General features: G+C 46.2%; 1 protein-coding gene across 1 annotated transcript in view; it reads left to right on the top strand.

The window, feature by feature from the left end:
• LOC123724041 (polymeric immunoglobulin receptor) overlaps positions 1-20,074 on the top strand; it is a 47,675-nt gene continuing 27,601 nt past the window's right edge. The window contains exon 1 of the mRNA XM_082974863.1: positions 1-10. Within this exon, the coding sequence (XP_082830989.1) occupies positions 1-10 (10 nt within the window). The remainder of the gene's footprint in view (positions 11-20,074) is intronic.

Raw genomic sequence — 20,074 nt, 5'->3', positions numbered from 1 at the left:
ATGAAGAAAGGTACAATTTTCTGTTTATTGCACTAGAGTTTAGAGCACAAAAACACCCTCCTTAAACGTTTTCACACCGAGTATAGGCCAACACACTTCCTCAGACTCTGTTATAGAGACATTTAACATCATAGAGACAGAGACATTTACCACTTCCTCATACCTCTGTGGTTTGCAGAAGTAGCAGCATTCTATTCTTAGATGGTCAAGTTCTGAACATATGTTTCCATTTTGTCATAGTAGCACAAAAAACATAATTAAAAAATAATAATAATCTATTTTTCTGTGATGTTTTATGTACTGTATTTTACAATGTGATTGTAAGGCTTGGGTGTCATGCTGGCGAGGAATCAAATGCAGGAAGCAGTGATACAGGGTAGTGGCTTTAACCTGTTGGGTCTAGGGGGCAGCATTTGCACGTCTGGATAAAAAAAATGTACCCGATTTAATCTGGTTACTAATCCTACCCAGTAACTAGAATATGCATATACTTATTATATATGGATAGAAAACACTCTAAAGTTTCCAAAACTGTTTGAATGGTGTCTGTGAGTATAACAGAACTCATTTGGCAGGCAAAACCCTGAGACATTTTCTGACAGGAAGTGGATACCTGATGTGTTGTATTGACTTTAAACCTATCCCATTGAAAAACACAGGGGTTTAGGAATATTTTGGCACTTCCTATTGCTTCCACTAGATGTCACCAGCCTTTACAAAGTGTTTTGAGTCTTCTGGAGGGAGATCTGACCGAACAAGAGCCATGGAACGATGATGTCCCATTAGACACCTGGCGCGCTAGTTCATGTTGGGTACCCTCGTTCCAATACGTTATAAAAGAGTATGCATTCGTCCACCTTGAATATTATTCATGTTCTGGTTAAAAAAGGCCCTAATGATTTATGCTATACAACGTTTGACATGTTTGAACGAACGGAAATATATTTTTTCCCCTCGTTCATGACGAGAAGTCCGGCTGGCTTACATCATGTGCTAACGAGACAGAGATTTTTGGACATAAATGATGAGCTTTTTTGAACAAAACTACATTCGTTATGGACCTGTGATACCTGGAAGTGACATCTGATGAAGAGAATCAAAGGTAATGGATTATTTACATAGTATTTTCGATTTTAGATCTCCCCAACATGACGTCTGGTCTGTATCGCAACGCGTATTTTTCTGGGCGCAGTGCTCAGATTATTGCAAAGTGTGATTTCCCAGTAAGGTTATTTTTAAATCTGGCAAGTTGATTGCGTTCAAGAGATGTAAATCTATAATTCTTTAAATGACAATATAATATTTTACCAATGTTTTCTAATTTTAATTATTTAATTTGTGACGCTGACTTGACTGCCGGTTATTGGAGGGAAACGATTTCCTCAACATCAATGCCATAGTAAAACGCTGTTTTTGGATATAAATATGAACTTGATAGAACTAAAAATGCATGCATTGTCTAACATAATGTCCTAGGAGTGTCATCTGATGGAGATTGTAAAAGGTTAGTGCATCATTTTAGCTGGTTTTATGGTTTTGGTGACCCTGTCTTTGACTTGACAAAACATTACACACAACTCTTGTAAATGTACTGTCCTAACATACTCTAAATTTATGCTTTCGCCGTAAAACCTTTTTGAAATCGTAAAACGTGGTTAGATTAAGGAGATGTTTATCTTTCAAATGGTGTAACATAGTTGTATTTTTGAAAAATTTGAATTTTGACATTTATTTGGATTCAAATTTGCCGCTCTTGAAATGCACCTGCTGTTGATGGAGTGCACCACGGGTGGCACGCTAGCGTCCCACCTAGCCCCAAGAGGTTAATGAGCACAACGGCTAAAACACAAGCCACACCAAACAGCGATCAGAGCGCACACAAAACAAAGTGCCCCAAACACAGGGGACAAAACACTGTTGGCGCAAACACACGCACTAATGCAAAATACAAAATCAGCGTGTCACCAAGCACAGCATACAGAGAAACAATCCGGCACAAAGAGCAGGCGGGTCAACTAGCTAATATAGCCCCGCTAATCAACCCAACTAAGGACAGGTGCAAACAATAACAGAAAGGGGAAAACAAAAAGGAATCAGTGGCAGCTAGTAGGCCGGTGACGACAACCGCCGAGCGCCACCCGAGCAGGAGGGGGCACCACCTTCGGTGGGAGTCGTGACAGTACCCACCCCCTGACGCGCGGCTCCTGCCGCGCGCGGACACCGGCCTCGAGGGCGACCCGGAGGGCGATCCGGGCGGAGGCGATGGAAATCCTTCAACATGGATGGGTCCAAGACATCCTCCGCCGGCACCCAGCACCTCTTCTCCGGACCGTACCCCTCCCAGTCCACGAGGTACTGCAGGCCCCTCACCCGGCGTCTCGAGTCCAGAATGGCCCGTATGCTGTACGCCGGGGAACCCCCGATGTCCAGAGGGGGCGGAGGGACCTCCGGCACCTCACCTTCCTGTAGGGGACCAGCTACCACCGGCCTGAGGAGAGACACATGAAACGAGGGGTTAATACGGTAATAGGATGGGATTTGTAACCGATAACACATCTCGTTTATCCTCCTCAGGACTTTGAAGGGCCCCACACACTGCGGCCCCAGCTTCCGGCAGGGCAAGCGGAGGGGCAGGTTCCGGGTCAAGAGCCAGACCCTGTCCCCCGGTACGAACACGGGTGCCTCACTGCGGTGGCGGTCAGCACTCCTCTTCTGCCGTCCACTGGTTTCCTTCAGGGATTCCTGGACGGCTCTCCAGGTCTCCTTGGAGCGCTGTACCCATTCCTCCACCGCAGGAGCCTCGGTCTGGCTCTGGTGCCATGGTGCCAGGACCGGCTGGTAACCCAAAACACACTGAAAGGGTGACAGGTTAGTAGAGGAGTGACGAAGTGAGTTCTGGGCTAACTCCGCCCAAGGAATGTACCTCGCCCACTCCCCTGGCCGGTCCTGGCAATAAGACCTCAGAAACCTTCCCACCTCCTGGTTCACCCTCTCCGCCTGCCCATTACTCTCGGGGTGATAACCGGAGGTCAAACTGACCGAGACCCCCAGCCGCTCCATAAACGGATCCTGGATGTGAACTGGGAACCTCGATCAGAGACAATGTCCTCCGGCACTCCGTAGTGCCGGAAGACGTGGGTAAATAAGGCCTCCACAGTCTGCAGGGCCGTAGGGAGACCGGGCAACGGGAGGAGACGGCAGGACTTTGAAAACTGATCCACAACCACCAGGATCGTAGTGCTCCCCTGAGACGGGGGGAGATCTGTCAGGAAGTCTACTGACAGGTGCGACCATAGCCATTGTGGAACGGGGGGGGGGGGGGGGTGCCACCAGCCTAGACGCTGGAATGATGGGAGTCGGATCGATGGGCCGGTCCTCAGTGTCATAAAGACGGGAGAGCGCGTCGGCCCTCGTGTTCAGGGAGCCTGGTCTATAGGAAATCGTGAACCTAAACCGGGCGAAGAACATGGCCCACCTTGCCTGACGCGGATTCAGTCTCCTAGCTGCCCGGATATACTCAAGATTCCGATGGTCGGTCCAGATGAGAAAGGGGTGCTTAGCCCCCTCAAGCCAGTGTCGCCACACCCTCAAGGCTTTTACTACTGCTAGCAACTCCCTGTCCCCCACATCATAGTTACGCTCCGCCGAACTGAGCTTCTTCGAAAAGAAAGCATAGGGGCGGAGTTTCAGTGGCGTACCCGAGCGCTGTAATAGCATGGCACCCACCCTAGCCTCGGATGCGTCCACCTCCACTATGAATGCTAGAGATGGGTCCGGGTGCGCCAACACGGGTGCTTCGGTGAACAGCACCTTCAACCTCTTGGCCCCCCCCTTCAGCAGTGAGGTAATGGGAGCCCCTACCTGGCCAAAACCCCGGATAAACCTCCGGTAGTAATTGGCAAACCCTAAGAACCGCTGCACCTCCTTCACCGTGGTTGGAGTCGGCCAATTACGCACGGCCTTAACGCGGTCACACTCCATCACCACCCCCGTGGTGGAAATGCGATAACCCAGGAAGGAGAGGGCTCGTTTGGAGAACACACACTTCTCAGCCTTGACGTATAGGTCATGCTCCAGCAGTCTCCCAAGCACCTTGCTTACCAGGGACACATGCGCGGCGCGGGTGGCAAAATATATCAGAATATCATCGATATAAACAATCACGCCCTGCCCGTGCAGGTCCCTGAGAATCTCGTCTACAAAGGATTGAAAGACGGCTGGAGCATTCTTTAACCCATACGGCATGACGAGGTACTCATAATGGCCCGATGTGGTACTAAATGCGGTTTTCCACTCGTCTCCATCCTTAATACGCACCAGGTTATATGCGCTCCTGAGATCCAGTTTTGTGAAGAATTTTGCTCCGTGAAATGATTCCACCGCCGTAGCGATGAGAGGTAGCGGGTAACTAAATCCCACCGTGATAGCATTTAAACCTCTGTAATCAATGCACGGACGCAGACCTCCCTCCTTTTTCTTCACAAAAAAGAAACTCGAGGAGGCGGGTGAGATGGAGGGCCGAATGTACCCCTGTCCCAGAGATTCCGTGACATATGTCTCCATAGCCACCGTCTCCTCCTGTGAGAAGGGGTACACGTGACTATTGGGAAGCGCAGAGTTAACCTGGAGATCTATCGCACAATCCCCCTGTCGATGAGGTGGTAATTTGGTCGCCCTCTTTTTCCAAAAAGCGATTGCCAAATCGGCGTATTCAGGGGGAATGCGCACGGTGGACACCTGGTCTGGACTCTCCACCGACGTGGCACCTTTGGAAACTCCTGAACACTCCTCGGACCACCCCTGGAGAACTCCCTGTTTCCACGAAATCCGGGGATTGTGATCAGCCAGCCAGGGGACCCCCAGCACCACTGGAAACGCTGGCGAATCGATAAGAAATAAAGTAATCCGTTCCTTATGATTCCCCTGCGTTACCATGTCCAGTGGAACCGTAGACTCCCTGACTAGCCCTGACCCTAATGGACGGCTATCTAGGGAGTGCACGGGGAAGGGGGAATCTATCGGCACTCGCGGAATGCCCAGCTTAACCTGTTATGGCTAGGGGGCAGTATTTTCACGGCTGGATAAAAAACGTACCCGATTTAATCTGGTTACCACTCCTACCCAGTAACTAGAATATGCATATACTTATTACATATGGATAGAAAACACCCTAAAGTTTCTAAAACTGTTTGAATGGTGTCTGTGAGTATAACAGAACTCATTTGGCAGGCAAAAATGTGAGAAGGTTTCATTCAGGAAGTGGCCTGTCTGACAAGGTGTCGTTCTTCTTGTCTCTGTTTATTGAAGAGTGAGGATCTTAGCTGTCCCGTGACACTTCCTACGGCTGCCATAGGGTCTCAGAAGGCGGTAAAAAGCTGAATCGTGGCTTTGCAGGCTCTGGCTGAAAAAAAGTAGCGCGTTTGGGTAGTGGCTGGTTACAGTACTGTGAGACTCAGGCTCGTGCCCGCGTCGACCGAAAGCTTTGTTTACTTTCCTCTGTTTAGCTAAAAGGAGATTCCCGGTCGGAATATTATCGCTTTTTTACGAGAAAAATGGCATAAAAATTGATTTTAAACAGCGGTTGACATGCTTCGAAGTACGGTAATGGAATATTTAGATTTTTTTTGTCACGAATTTTTTGTCCTCTATGCACTCGATATGTCCGATTTTAAAATAGCTTTTTGGTGAAAGCACATTTTGCAATATTCAAAGTACATAGAACAGGCATCACGGGCTCGCTATTTAGACACCCGGCAAGTTTAGCACTCACCATAATCATATTTACTATTATAAAAGTTTGATTACCTGTTGTTGTCTTCGTCAGAATGCACACCCAGGACTGCTACTTCAATAACAAATGTTGGTTTGGTCCAAAATAATCCATCGTTATATTCGAATAGCGGCGTTTTGTTCGTGCGTTCCAGACACTATCCGAAATAGTAAAGAAGTGTCACGCGCATGGCGCAATTCGTGACAATAAAATTCTAAATATTCCATTACCGTACTTCGAAGCATGTCAACCGCTGTTTAAAATCAATTTTTACGACATTTTTCTCGTAGAAAAGCGATAATATTCCGACAGGGAATCTCCTTTTCGGCAAACAGAGGAAAAAATCCCAAAGGCGGGGGCGGTCGGGGTCACGCGCATAAGCCCGTGTCCCTTGATCGGCCACTTGAGAAAGGCGATAATGTGTTTCAGCCTGGGGCTGGAATGACGACATTCTGTTTTTTCCCGGGCTCTGAGTGCCTATGGACGACGTGGGAAGTGTCACGTTAGAGCAGAGATCCTTAGTAAATGATAGAGATGGAAAAGAAGTTCAAGAAATGGTCAGACAGGCCACTTCCTGTAAAGGAATCTCTCAGGTTTTGACCTGCCATTTGAGTTCTGTTATACTCACAGACACCATTCAAACAGTTTTAGAAAATGTAGGGTGTTTTCTATCCATATGTAATAAGTATATGCATATTCTAGTTACTGGGTAGGAGTGGTAACCAGATTAAATCGGGTATGTTTTTTATCCAGCCGTGTCAATACTGCCCCCTAGCCCTAACAGTTTAAAATAATTGTTATGCTTTTTGTGAACGTTTATCGTGAGTAATTTAGTAAATTCTTAGTGAATTCGCCGGAAGTTTGCGGGGGGTATGCTAGTTCTGAACGTCACATGCTAATGTAAAAAGCTGGTTTTTGATATAAATATGAACTTGATTGAACAAAACATGCATGTATTGTATAACATAATGTCCTAGGGTTGTCATCTGATGAAGATCATCAAAGGTTAGTGCTGCATTTAGCTGTCTTCTGGGTTTTTGTGACATTATATGCTAGCTTGAAAAATGGGTGTCTGATTATTTCTGGCTTGGTACTCTGCTGACATAATCTAATGTTTTGCTTTCGTTGTAAAGCCTTTTTGAAATCGGACAGTGTGGTTAGATAAAGGAGAGTCTTATCTTTAAAATGCTGTGAAATAGTCATATTTTTCAAAAATTGAAGTTTTTGTATTTTTGAGGAATTTGTAATTCGCGCCACGCCTATCATTGGATATTGGAGCAGGTGTTCCGCTAGCGGAACGTCTAGATGTAAGAGGTTATTAATGGTGAGTCCGCGATCCATAAAGTTCCCAGCTGCGCCTGAATCGACTAGCGCCCCATGCTGGGAAGAGGGAGAAAAATCAGAAAACAAAATTAATAACAACATGTGACCAACAGAGGGTTCTGGGTGAGTTTGGTGTTGACTCACCTGGGGTGACCGAGAATTGTTCTGCCTGCCCTCTCGACTCCCAGACTGACTCCTCCAGCACCGGTCGGCCGTGTGTCTTCTCCGACCACAGCTGGTGCAGGAGGAGCCACATCCTCCGGTGCCCCTTGGCACAGCCCCCCCTAACTCCATAGGAGTAGGGGCGGGGGTTCACGGAGGTGGAACGGACAGGACCCTTTCCGAACGCCCGTGGGCAGCCAGCAGATTGTCCAGTCGGATAGACATGTCGATGAGCTCATCGAGAGAAAGAGCGGTGTTCCGACAGGCTAGCTCCCTGCGGACGTCCGCCCGGAGACTACACCGGTAATGGTCTATCAGGGCCCTGTCGTTCCACCCTGCCCCAGCAGCCAAGGCCCTGAACTCCAGCGCGAAGTCCTACGTGCTCCTCGTCTCCTGCCTGAGGTGGAACAGCCGCTCACCCGCCGCTCTTCCTTCCGGAGGGTGATCGAACACGGCCCGAAAGCGGCGGGTGAACTCTGGATAGTGGTACCTCGCCGAGTCCGGACCATTCCAGACTGCATTGGCCCACTCCAGAGCTCGGCCCGTCAGGCAGGAAACAAGGGCACTCACGCTCTCCTCTCCCGAGGGAGCAGGTCTGACGGTGGCCAGGTACAGCTTGAGCTGGAGCAGAAATCCCTGGAACCCAGTCGACGCTCCATCATACTCCCTCAGGAGCGCCAGATGAAGCGCGCCAGAGCCAGACGCAGTGGGAGGCGGAGGTGGAGAGAGGAGACCACTCCTCTCCCATCGGTCCATCCTCTCCATCATTTGATCCATCGCGGATCCGATTCGGTGGAGGACTGATGTATGCTGGAGCACGCGTTCCTCCATCGAAGGAAGGGGGTTGTCAGCTGCTCCTGCAGACTCCATAGTGGTGCGGGATTCTGTAAGGCTTGGGTGTCGTGCTGGCGAGGAATCAAATGCAGGAAGCAGCGATACAGGGTAGTGGCTTTAATGAGCACAACGGCTAAAACACAAGCCACCCCAAACAGCGATCAGAGCGCACACAAAACAAAGTTCCCCAAACACAGGGGACAAAACACTGTTGGCGCAATCACACGCACTAATGCAAAATACAAAATCAGCGAGTCACCAACCACAGCATACAGAGAAACAATCCCGCACAAAGAGCAGGCGGGTCAACTAGCTAATATAGCCCTGCTAATCAACCCAACTAAGGACAGGTGCAAACAATAACAGAAAGGGGAAAACAAAAAGAAATCAGTGGCAGCTAGTAGGCCCGGTGACGACGACCGCCGAGCGCCACACGAGCAGGAGGGGGCGCCACCTTCGGTGGGAGTAGTGACAATGATGGTCTTCCACCATCAGTTCCATAGATCTAAAATTCCTACTGATTCCTCTGGGCATGTTGTTGGTGGTGATATCTGGTGTCCTAGTCACATGGAAGATGTGGAGAAAGCATAGTAAGTATTCATTCTATAATAACTGTAATGAAAAATTGATATGTTTATTTTGGAGATTTTTTCAAGAGACAATCAATATTTTCCTCGAAGACAACTGTATTAGCCTATGTTTGATTTTTTATTTATTTTATTTATTTCACCTTTATTTAGCCAGGTAGGCCAGTTGAGAACAAGTTCTCATTTACAACTCTGACCTGGCCAAAATAAAGCAAAGCAGTGCGACAAAACAACACAGAGTTACACATGGGATAAACAAACATACAGGATGTGCAAGTGGAAATTCTGGTGTGCGAAAGAGCAGAAAAACAAAAATAAATATGGGGATGAGGTAGGTAGTTGTTTGGACGGGCTATTTACAGATGGGCTGTGTACAGCTGCAGCGATTGGTAAGATGCTCTGACAGCTGACGCTTAAAGCTAGTGAGGGAGATATAAGTCTCAAACTTCAGTGATTTTTGTAATTCGTTCCTTTCATTGGCAGCAGAGAACTGGAAGGAAAGGTGGCCAAATTAGGTGTTGGCCTTGGGGAAGACCAGTGAAATATACCTGCTGGAGCGCGTGCTACGAATGGGTGGTGCTATGGTGACCAGTGAGCTGAGATAAGGCAGGGCTTTACCTAGCAAAGACTTATAGATAACCTGGAGCCAGTGGGTTTGGAGACGAATATGTAGCGAGGACCAACCAACGAGAGCATAGAGGTCGCAGTGGTGGGTAGTGTATGGGGCTTTGGTTGTAAAACGGATGGCACTGTGATAGACTATATCCAGTTTGCTGAGTAGAGTGTTGGGGGCAATTTTGTAATTACATCGCCAAAGTCAAGGATTGGTCGGATTGTCAGTTTTACGAGGGTATGTTTGGCGGCATGAGTGAAGGAGGCTTTGTTGCGAAATAGGAAGCCGATTCTAGATTTAATTTTGGATTGGAGATGCCTAATGTGAGCCTGGAAGGAGAGTTTACAATCTAACCAGACACCTAGGTATTTGTAGTTGTCCACATATTCTAGGTCAGAACTGTTCACAGTAGTGATGCTAGTTAGGCGGGCGGGTGAGGGCAGCGATCGTTTGAAGAGCATGCACTTAGTTTTACTGGCATTTAAAAGCAGTTGGAGGCCACAGAAGGAGTGGTGTATGGCGTTGAAGCTCGTTTGGAGGTTTGTTAGCACAGTGTCCAAAGAAGGGCCAGATGTATACAGAATGGTGTCGTCTGCGTAGAGATGGATCAGAGAATCACCAGCAGCAATAGCGACATCATTGATATACACAGAGAAAAATACTCTGTGTATATCAAAACCCTGTGGCACCCCCATAGAGACTGCCAGAGGTCCGGACAACAGGCCCTCCGATTTGACACACTAAACTCTATCTGAGAAGTAGTTGGTGAACCAGGCGAGGCTGTCATTTGAGAAACCAAGGCTATTGATTCTGCCGATAAGAATGTGGTGATTGACAGAGTCGAAAGCCCTGGCCAGGTCGATGAAGATGGCTGCATAGTACTGTCTTTTATCGATGGGGGTTATGATATCGTTTAGGTCCTTAATCTACAGATATTTCATCCACCCGTGCACGGTTTCGGTGTCTCTATGGAACGACAGAAAAAGATATTGAGATCCGGCTTCGAAGGACCAAGCTGTCACGAGAATTTTCAATCCCAAGGATAATAACTAACAATCAATAAGCTTTGACTAATCCCCAAGGTTTGTAAGACGCAGGGTTTAATAATAATTAGGCAAAGACTCAGCTCATGCAAAAGGTTTGTACAGTTTACTCACGAGAACGTTCTAAAGTCCACAATACAAAGACATGCCATTTTCTAACTCACTCCCTACTTACGCACATACCTCCACACAAACAATAGATCGCCTATGCACATACATACACACAAACAGCAGGTAGAACGATCCTTCTCCATGGTTCTCACCACTGTTCATCATTACCAAACTGGCAGTTCCATCCCCCCGAGATTAGAGGAACCTTGAAAGGACTCCCTGTCTTATCGTAAGTTTCTCAGAGTTCTAGCCAGGTCAGGTCATACACAGTTTAATTGTTCTCGGTATCGTCTTAGTCACACACACACACACACACATTTCTCTCCCTCACATTTATCTACCAAACCTTATTGGACTTACATTTAGTACTTTACGTTCATTATACATGCTACATAAATTAATAATCACTAATAGTTACGTTCCAGGGTGGAATTCTTTAGTCATTACCTTTAAGCATATAAATTCCCTTATCACCTTCCCTCTATAAAAAAACACAGTCTCTGTTTTCTCATCTTCAAACTTGAAGCACCACCTGAGGGACCACTGCTCTACTTCACTAATCGCTTCTTGAACTCTTCTGGCTGTATGGGTAATATTTCTCCCTCTCTTCCACAGCAATTCATCATCCGCAAACAATGACCTCCCAATATCAGGTCTCACCTGAGAGAATACATCGTCAATCATAATAATCTAGGCAATCCAAGATGGCGTAGCAGTGATGTTTTGAATGTCTTGTCCCGTCCCTTGTATATATCATTTCTTTCTACGTATATATTATGTATATATTCTTTATCAAATTTTTCCATCTACGGACTGAAAATACTCTCCTGCAACCCGCCTCACTCAACGCGGTATGGATCTGCGATTTTATATACTTTAGTACCGTAACCCCCTTCAAGCTAGCCAGCTACTAGCAAGTTAGTACCCACCGATCCATCACGTCTGGTCTACCGACGTAACCGTCCGAGGGGGTTTCTGTCCCAAAGCAAGCACCAGTTAGCCTGGAGTTAGCCTTGAGCTAGGCTCATCTCCCGGCTAGCCGAAGAAATCCATCAGATAATCCATGGGCTTCAATACCTCTTTTGCCAATTGGCCTAGACCCTTTTCTGCCGACACGGAGCCCCGCCGATCCATCACGACTGGTCTGCCAACGTAACCGTCCGAGGGGGTTTCAACAGGCATTGCGATGTCCCCCTGAGGCCCATCTGCTTGCCTTCTGCTTGCCCTGGCCTGCTAGCTGTCTGAATCTCCGTACCTCCAGCTTGCCTAGCTACTCACTGGACCCTATGATTACTCGGCCACACATGCCTCTCCCTAATGTCTTATCTATTGCTGTTTTGGTTAGTACTTTTTGTCTTATTTCACTGTAGAGCCTCCAGCCCTGCTCAATATGCCTCAATATGCCCTGTTGTTCCACACCCCACACATGCGGTGACCTCACCTGGCTTAAATGGTGCTTCTAGAGACAAAACCTCTCTCATCGTCACTCAATACCAAGGATTACCTCAACTGTACTCACATCCTACCATACCCTTGTCTGTACATCATGCCTTGAATCTATCCTTCCGTGCCCAGAAACCTGCCCCAACACTCTCTGTCCCCAACGCACCAGACAACCAGTTATTATAGCCTTCAGCCGTACCCTTATCCTACTCATCCTCTGTTCCTCTGGTGATGTAGAGGTTAACCCAGGCCCTGCATCCCCCAGCATCACTCCCATTCGCCCGGCGCTGTCATTTGTTGACTTCTGTAACCGTAAAAGCATTGGTTTCATGCATGTTAACATTAGAAGCCTCCTCCCAAAGTTTGTTTTATTCACTGCTTTAGCTTTAGCACACTTTAGCACACCAACCCGGATGTCCTAGCCATGTCTGAATCCTGGTTTAGGAAGGCCACCAAAAATCCTGAAATTTCCATCCCTAACTATAACATTTTCTGACAATATAGAAATGCGAAAGGGGGCAGAGTTGCTATCTACTGCAGAGATAGCCTGCAGAGTTCAGTCATACTATCCAGGTCTGTGCCCAAACAATTTGAGATTTTTCTCGCTTTCTAGAAACAAGTCTCTCAACGTTGCCGCTTGTTATAGCCCCCTTCAGCCCCCAGTTGTGCCCTCGACACCATATGTGAATTGATTGCCCCCATCTATCATTGTTCGTACTCTTAGGTGACCTAAACTGGGATATGTTTAACACCCCGGCCATCCAGAGCTAGATGCCCTCAATCTCACACAAATTATCAAGGAACTTACCAGGTACAACCCAAAATCCGTAACCATGTGCACCCTCTTAGATATCATCCTGACCAACTTGCCCTCTAAATACACCTCTGCTGTCTTCAACCAGGATCTCAGCGATCACTGCCTCATTGCCTGCATGCTTAATGGGTCCGCAGTCAAATGCTCCCTAAAACACTTCAGCGAGCAGGCCTTTCCAACCGACCTGGCCAGGGTATCCTGGAAGGATACTGACCATGTCCCGTCAGTAGAGGATGCCTGGTTGCTCTTCATAAGTGCTTTCCTCTCCATCTTAAATAAGCATGCCCCCATTCAAAAAATTCTGAACTAAGAACAGATATAGCCCTTTGTTCACCCCAGACTTGACTGCCCTTGACCAGCACAAAAACATCCTGTGGCATTCTGCATTAGCATTGAATAGCCCCCGCGATATGCAACTCTTCAGGGAAGTCAGGAACCAATATACTCAGTCAGTTAGGGAAGCTAAGGCCAGCTTTTTCAAACTGAAATGTGCTTCCTGTTGCACGAATTCAAAGTTTTGGGACACTGGAGAATAAGAGCTTCTCCTCCCAGCTGCCCACTGCACCGAGGATAGGAAACACTGTCACCACCGATAAATCTACGATAATCGATAATTTCAATAAACATTTTTCCACGGCTGGCCATGCTTTCCACCTGGCTACCCCTACCCCGGCCAACACCTTAGACCCCCTGCAGCAACTTGCCCAAACCTCTCCCGCTTCTCCTTCACACATATCCAAACAGCTAATGTTCTGACAGAGCTGCAAAATCTGGATCCCTACAAATCAGCTGGGCAAGACAATCTGGACCCTCTCTTTCTAAAATTATCTGCCGAAATTGTTGCAACCCCTAATACTAGCCTATTCAACCTCTCTTTCGTATTGTCTGAGATCCCCAAAGATTGGAAAGCTGCCGCGGTAATCCCCCTCTTCAAAGGGGGAGACACCTTAGACCCAAACTGTTATAGACATATATGCATCCTGCCCTGCCTTTCTAAAATCATCGAAAGCCAAGTTAATAAACAGGTCACCGACCATTTCGAATCCCATGGTATCTTCTCCACTATGCAATCTGGTTTCCAAGCAGGTCATGGGTGCACCTCAGCCATACTTAACTTTTGGGGCTAGGGGGCAGTATTTGCACGGCCGGATAAAAAACGTACCCGATTTAATCTGGTTACTACTCCTGCCCAGTAACTAGAATATGCATATAATTCTTGGCTTTGGATAGAAAATACCCTAAAGTTTCTAAAACTGTTTGAATGGTGTCTGTGAGTATAACAGAACTCATTTGGCAGGCCAAAACCTGAGAAGATTCCTTACAGGAAGTGGCCTGTCTGACAATTTCTTGCCCTCCTTGATCATCTCTAACAAATACAGGGGATCTCTGGCATGACGTGACACTTCCTACGGCTCCCATAAGGCGGGAAAAAGCTGAACGATGTAATTCCATCCCCAGGCTGAAACACATTAGCGCGTTTGGCAAGTGCTCTATCAGAGGCCCATTAGACTGAGGCTCGTGCATGAGGGGATAGCATGCTTTCACTCTCTTTGTAATAAAAAACAATTTCCCGGTCGGAATATTATCGCTTTTTTACGAGAAAATGGCATAAAAATTGATTTTAAACAGCGGTTGACATGCTTCGAAGTACGGTAATGGAATATTTAGACATTTTTTGTCACGAAATGCGCCGTGCTCGTAACCCTTCTTTACCCTTTCGGATAGTGTCTTGAATGCATGAACAAAACGCCGCTATTTGGATATAACAATGGATTATTTGGGACCAAACCAACATTTGTTATTGAAGTAGAAGTCCTGGGAGTGCATTCTGACGAAGACAGCAAAGGTAATAACATTTTTCTTATAGTAAATCTGACTTTGGTGAATGCTAAACTTGCTGGGTGTCTAAATAGCTAGCCCTGTGATGCCGGGCTATCTACTGAGAATATTGCAAAATGTGCTTTCACCGAAAAGCTATTTTAAAATCGGACATAGCGAGTGCATAGAGGAGTTCTGTATCTATAATTCTTAAAATAATTGTTATGTTTTTTGTGAACGTTTATCGTGAGTAATTTAGTAAATTCACCGGAAGTGTTCGGTGGGAATGCTAGTCACATGCTAGTCACATGCTAATGTAAAAAGCTGTTTTTTGATATAAATATGAACTTGATTGAACAAAACATGCATGTATTGTATAACATAATGTCCTAGGTGTGTCATCTGATGAAGATCATCAAAGGTTAGTGCTGCATTTAGCTGTCTTCTGGGTTTTTGTGACATATGCTAGCTTGAAAAATGGGTGTCTGATTATTTCTGGCTTGGTACTCTGCTGACATAATCTAATGTTTTGCTTTCATTGTAAAGCCTTCTTGAAATCGGACAGTGTGGTTAGATTAACGAGAGTCTTGTCTTTAAAATGCTGTAAAATAGTCATATGTTTGAGAAATTGAAGTTTTTGCATTTTTGAGGTATTTGAAAATCGTGACACTGGATTACACTGGCTGTTGTGTAGGTGGGACGAATTCGTCCCGCCTAGCCCAGAGAGGTTAAAGACCTGGCCCAGTTTGAGGGTTCTTCACAGGCCGGTGGCGAACTGGTATACGACAGAAACGGTGACGAGATCCTACCAACGTTGAAACCTCAGCTGCAAAAATAATGTCAGTGCGCTTTATTCACGGATTTGGGGATAGTGCCTGTATGATTGCATTAAATGATGAAATGAGTGAAGCGAGAGTAAAGGGCGGGAGCGATTAGGATTTAGCCAAAAGATAAAGGATTTTAATGTACTCTGGGTGTTAGATGCTAAAATATCCAAGGGAGTTTATATCTGGTGACATGTCTTTAGAATTTTGTGTGGAGAAAAATGTTTTAAAGAAAACCAAGTATTCTGTGCAAATGGAAGATAAGAATCCGGTATAAATTCAAACAGGAGGAAGGGGGGTCCGTAATGACTCCAGGGATCTGTGGCCACTACCAATATAACCTAGCTAAATGTTGAGACCTAAAAACGTAAAATTGGTTAAAAGACATTGGCACAAAAACGTAAATTGGAAGGCGAAATATAATAATAGAATTATGAGAGAGGAGGTCAGAGACATGATTGTATTAATATAGGTCGCCTGTCTTAATACGCTACGAAGGGGATAATCGAGATCTTTCGGAGGCGCACACATAAGTCTAATTATCCATTGAAGGAGGGAAGCCTAATATAGCGGGGTGAGATACGAGATATTAACGAGTCAAAAATCACAAGGAACAACAGAAAAATAGGCTGTTAACCTCTCTGGGCTAGGCGGGACGAATTCGTATCACCTACGTAACAGCCACTTGAAGCCTGTGGCGCGATTTTCAAAACCTTAAAAATCCTATTACTTCAATTTCTCAAACATATGACTATTTTACAGCTATTTAAAGACAAGACTCTCGTTAATCTAACCACACTGTCCGATTTCAAAAAGGCTTTACAACGAAAGCAAAACATTAGATTATGTCAGCAGAGTACCAAGCCAGAAATAATCAGACACCCATTTTTCAAGCTAGCATATAATGTCACAAAAACCCAGAAGACAGCTAAATGCAGCACTAACCGCTAACATTTGACTAAATTACTCACGATAAACGTTCACAAAAAGCACAACAATTATTTTAAGAATTATAGATACAGACCTCCTCTATGCACTCGATATGTCCGATTTTAAAATAGCTTTTTGGTGAAAGCACATTTTGCGATATTCTAAGTACATAGCCCAGGCATCACGGGCTAGCTATTTAGACACCCGGCAAGTTTAGCACTCACCATAATCATATTTACTATTATAAAAGTTTGATTACCTTTTGTTGTCTTCGTCAGAATGCACTCCCAGGACTGCTACTTCAATAACAAATGTTGGTTTGGTCCAAAATAATCCATCGTTATATCCGAATAGCGGCGTTTTGTTCGTGCGTTCCAGACACTATCCGAAATGGTAAAGAAGTGTCGCGCGCATGGCGCAAATCGTGACAAAAAAATTCTAAATATTCCATTACCGTACTTCGAAGCATGTCAACCGCTGTTTAAAATCAATTTTTATGCCATTTTTCTCGTAGAAAAGCGATAATATTCCGACCGGGAATCTCCTTTTTGGCAAACAGAGGAAAAAAATCACAAAGACGGGGGCGGTCAGGTCACGCGCCTAAGCCCGGAGTCCCTTGATCGGCCACTTGAGAAAGGCGATAATGTGTTTCAGCCTGGGGCTGGGATGATGACATTCAGGTTTTTCCCGGGCTCTGAGCGCCTATGGACAACGTAGGAAGTGTCACGTTAGAGCAGAGATCTTTAGTAAAAGATAGAGATGGCAAAGAAGTTCCAGAAATGGTCAGACAGGCCACTTCCTGTAAAGGAATCTCTCAGGTTTTGACCTGCCATTTGAGTTCTGTTATACTCACAGACACCATTCAAACAGTTTTAGAAACTTTAGGGTGTTTTCTATCCATATGTAATAAGTATATGCATATTCTAGTTACTGGGTAGGAGTGGTAACCAGATTAAATTGGGTATGTTTTTTATCCAGCCGTGTCAATACTGCCCCCTAGCCCTAACAGGTTAACTAGGACTTTACAAACCCTGGGATATAGCTTATAGTTGTATACGTGTGAGAACTAATGTCCGATCGAAAGACACCTCTATAGATAAAGTTTCAAGAAAGGAAAAGCACACACATAGGAGGGACATACACATAGATTGTGAGACACATAGATTGTGTCACGAAGCCCACCGAAGGTGGCTCCCCTGCCTGCTCGGGCGGCGCTCGGCGGTCGTCGTCACCGACCTACTAGCCGCCGCTGATCCTTTTTTCCTTTTCGTTTGGTTTGTCTTATTGTTTGCACCTGTTCCTCATTTGTCTTTTGATTTTGGTTATTTAAGCCTGGTTAGCCCGCCCAGTGTTGTGCGGGATTATCTTAGCGTCAGGTTGTGTTTTTGTCGTTGGATGTGCTGGCGATTTACGACTGTGATATTGTATGCTGGCTGTGCACCTGTTTTGGGCACTTGGCATTTTTTCCACGCCGTTTGTGTTGGCGTTGTTCGTGTTGTGTTTTTTGATTTAAATAAACACAAAGTTCCGTACCTCTGCTCTCTGCGCCTGACTCCTACCACCACTCCTAGCAACCGTCTGACAGAATCCCGCACCAACTATGGAGTCAGCAGGAGCAGCCTCCCCTCCTCTCCCATCGATGGAGGAACGGGTCCTTCACCATACCACCATCCTCCACCGAATCGGCTCAGCGATGGAGCAGATGATGGAGAGGATGGACCGATGGGAGAGGAGTGGCCTCCCTACCGCATCCCCAGCACCAAATCCCCCTCCACCATCTACCCCTCCACCGACGTCCGGACCCGGAGCCCTACGCCTGGCTCTCCCCAGGGAGTACGATGGAGCGGCGGCTGGGTGCCAGGGGTTCCTGCTACAGTTGGATTTGTACCTGGCTACTGTTCATCCAGCTCCCTCGGGAGAGGAGAGCGTAAGCGTCCTCATCTCCTGCTTAACCTGTTAGGGCTAGGGGGCAGCATTGACACGGCTGGATAAAAAACATACCCGATTTAATCTGGTTACCACTCCTACTCAGTAACTACAATATGCATATACTTATTACATATGGATAGAAAACACCCTAAATTTTCTAAAACTGTTTGAATGGTGTCTGTGAGTATAACAGAACTCAAATGGCAGGTCAAAACCTGAGAGATTCCTTTACAGGAAGTGGCCTGTCTGACCATTTCTGGAACTTCTTTGCCATCTCTATCATTTACTAAGGATCTCTGCTCTAACGTGACACTTCCCACGTCGTCCATAGGCTCTCATAGCCCGGGAAAAAAGAGAATGTCGTCATTCCAGCCCCAGGCTGAAACACATTATCGCCTTTCTCAAGTGGCCCATCAAGAGACACTAGCTTATGCGCGTGACCCCGACCGCCCCCGCCTTTGGGATTTTTTCCTCTGTTTGCCGAAAAGGAGATTCCCTGTCGGAATTTTATCGCTTTTCTACGAGAAAAATGACGTAAAAATTGATTTTAAACAGTGGTTGACATGCTTCGACGTACGGCAATGGAATACTTTGAATTTTATTGTCAGGAATTGCGCCAAGCGCGCGACACTTCTTTACTATTTCGGATAGTGTCTGGAACGCACGAACAAAACGCCGCTATTCGGATATAACGATGGATTATTTTGGACCAAACCAACATTTGTTATTGAAGTAGACGTCCTGGGTGTGCATTCTGACGAAGACAACAAAAGGTAATGACATTTTTATAATAGTAAATATGATTATGGTGAGTGCTAAACTTGCCGGGTGTCTAAATAGCGAGCCCGTGATGCCTGGGCTATGTACTTAGAATATTGCAAAATGTGCTTTCACCAAAAAGCTATTTTAAAATCGGACATATCGAGTGCATAGAGGAGGTCTGTATCTATAATTCTTAAAATAATTGTTATGCTTTTTGTGAACGTTTATCGTGAGTAATTTAGTAAAATGTTAGCGAATTCCCCGTAAGTTTGCGGGGGGTATGCTAGTTCTGAACGTCACATGCTAATGTAAAAAGCTGGTTTTTGATATAAATATGAACTTGATTGAACAAAACATGCATGTATTGTATAACATAATGTCCTAGGGTTGTCATCTGATGAAGATCATCAAAGGTGAGTGCTGCATTTAGCTGTCTTCTGGGTTTTGGTGACATTATATGCTGGCTTGAAAAATGGGTGTCTGATTATTTCTGGCTTGGTACTCTGCTGACATAATCTAATGTTTTGCTTTCGTTGTAAAGCCTTTTTGAAATCGGACAGTGTGGTTAGATTAACGAGAGTCTTATCTTTAAATGGCTGTAAAATAGTCATATGTTTGAGAAATTGAAGTAATAGGATTTTGAAGATTTTGAAAATCGCGCCACAGGCTGGCAGTGGATGTTACGTAGGTGGGACGAATTCGTCCCGCCGGTCCCATAGAGGTTAACGGGACGTGCCTTGGAGTGGGCCAACACAGTGTGGTATGGCCCAGACTCGGCAAGGGATCACTACCCCGAGTTCACCCGCCGGTTCCGGGCCGTGTTCGACCACCCAGCAGAAGGCCGGGCGGCGGGTGAACGGCTGTTCCACCTGCGTCAGGAGACGACGAGCGCACAGGACTTTGCTCTGGAGTTCCGAACCTTGGCTGCTGGAGCGGGGTGGAACGACAGGGCCCTGATGGACCACTATCGGTGTAGCCTCCGGGAGGACGTCCGCCGTGAGCTAGCCTGTCGGGACACTACCCTGTCACTAGACGAACTAATCGACATGTCCATTCGTCTTGACAATCTGCTGACTGCGCGCGGGCATCCAGACGGGGCCCTGTTGGTTCC

This window comes from Salmo salar, chromosome 01, assembly GCF_965601325.2.
Source record: "Salmo salar chromosome 01, fSalSal1, whole genome shotgun sequence".
Taxonomy (NCBI): Eukaryota; Metazoa; Chordata; class Actinopteri; order Salmoniformes; family Salmonidae; genus Salmo; species Salmo salar.
The sequence above is the reverse complement of the archived record's forward strand: the minus strand, read 5'-3'. Positions and strand labels throughout refer to the sequence as shown.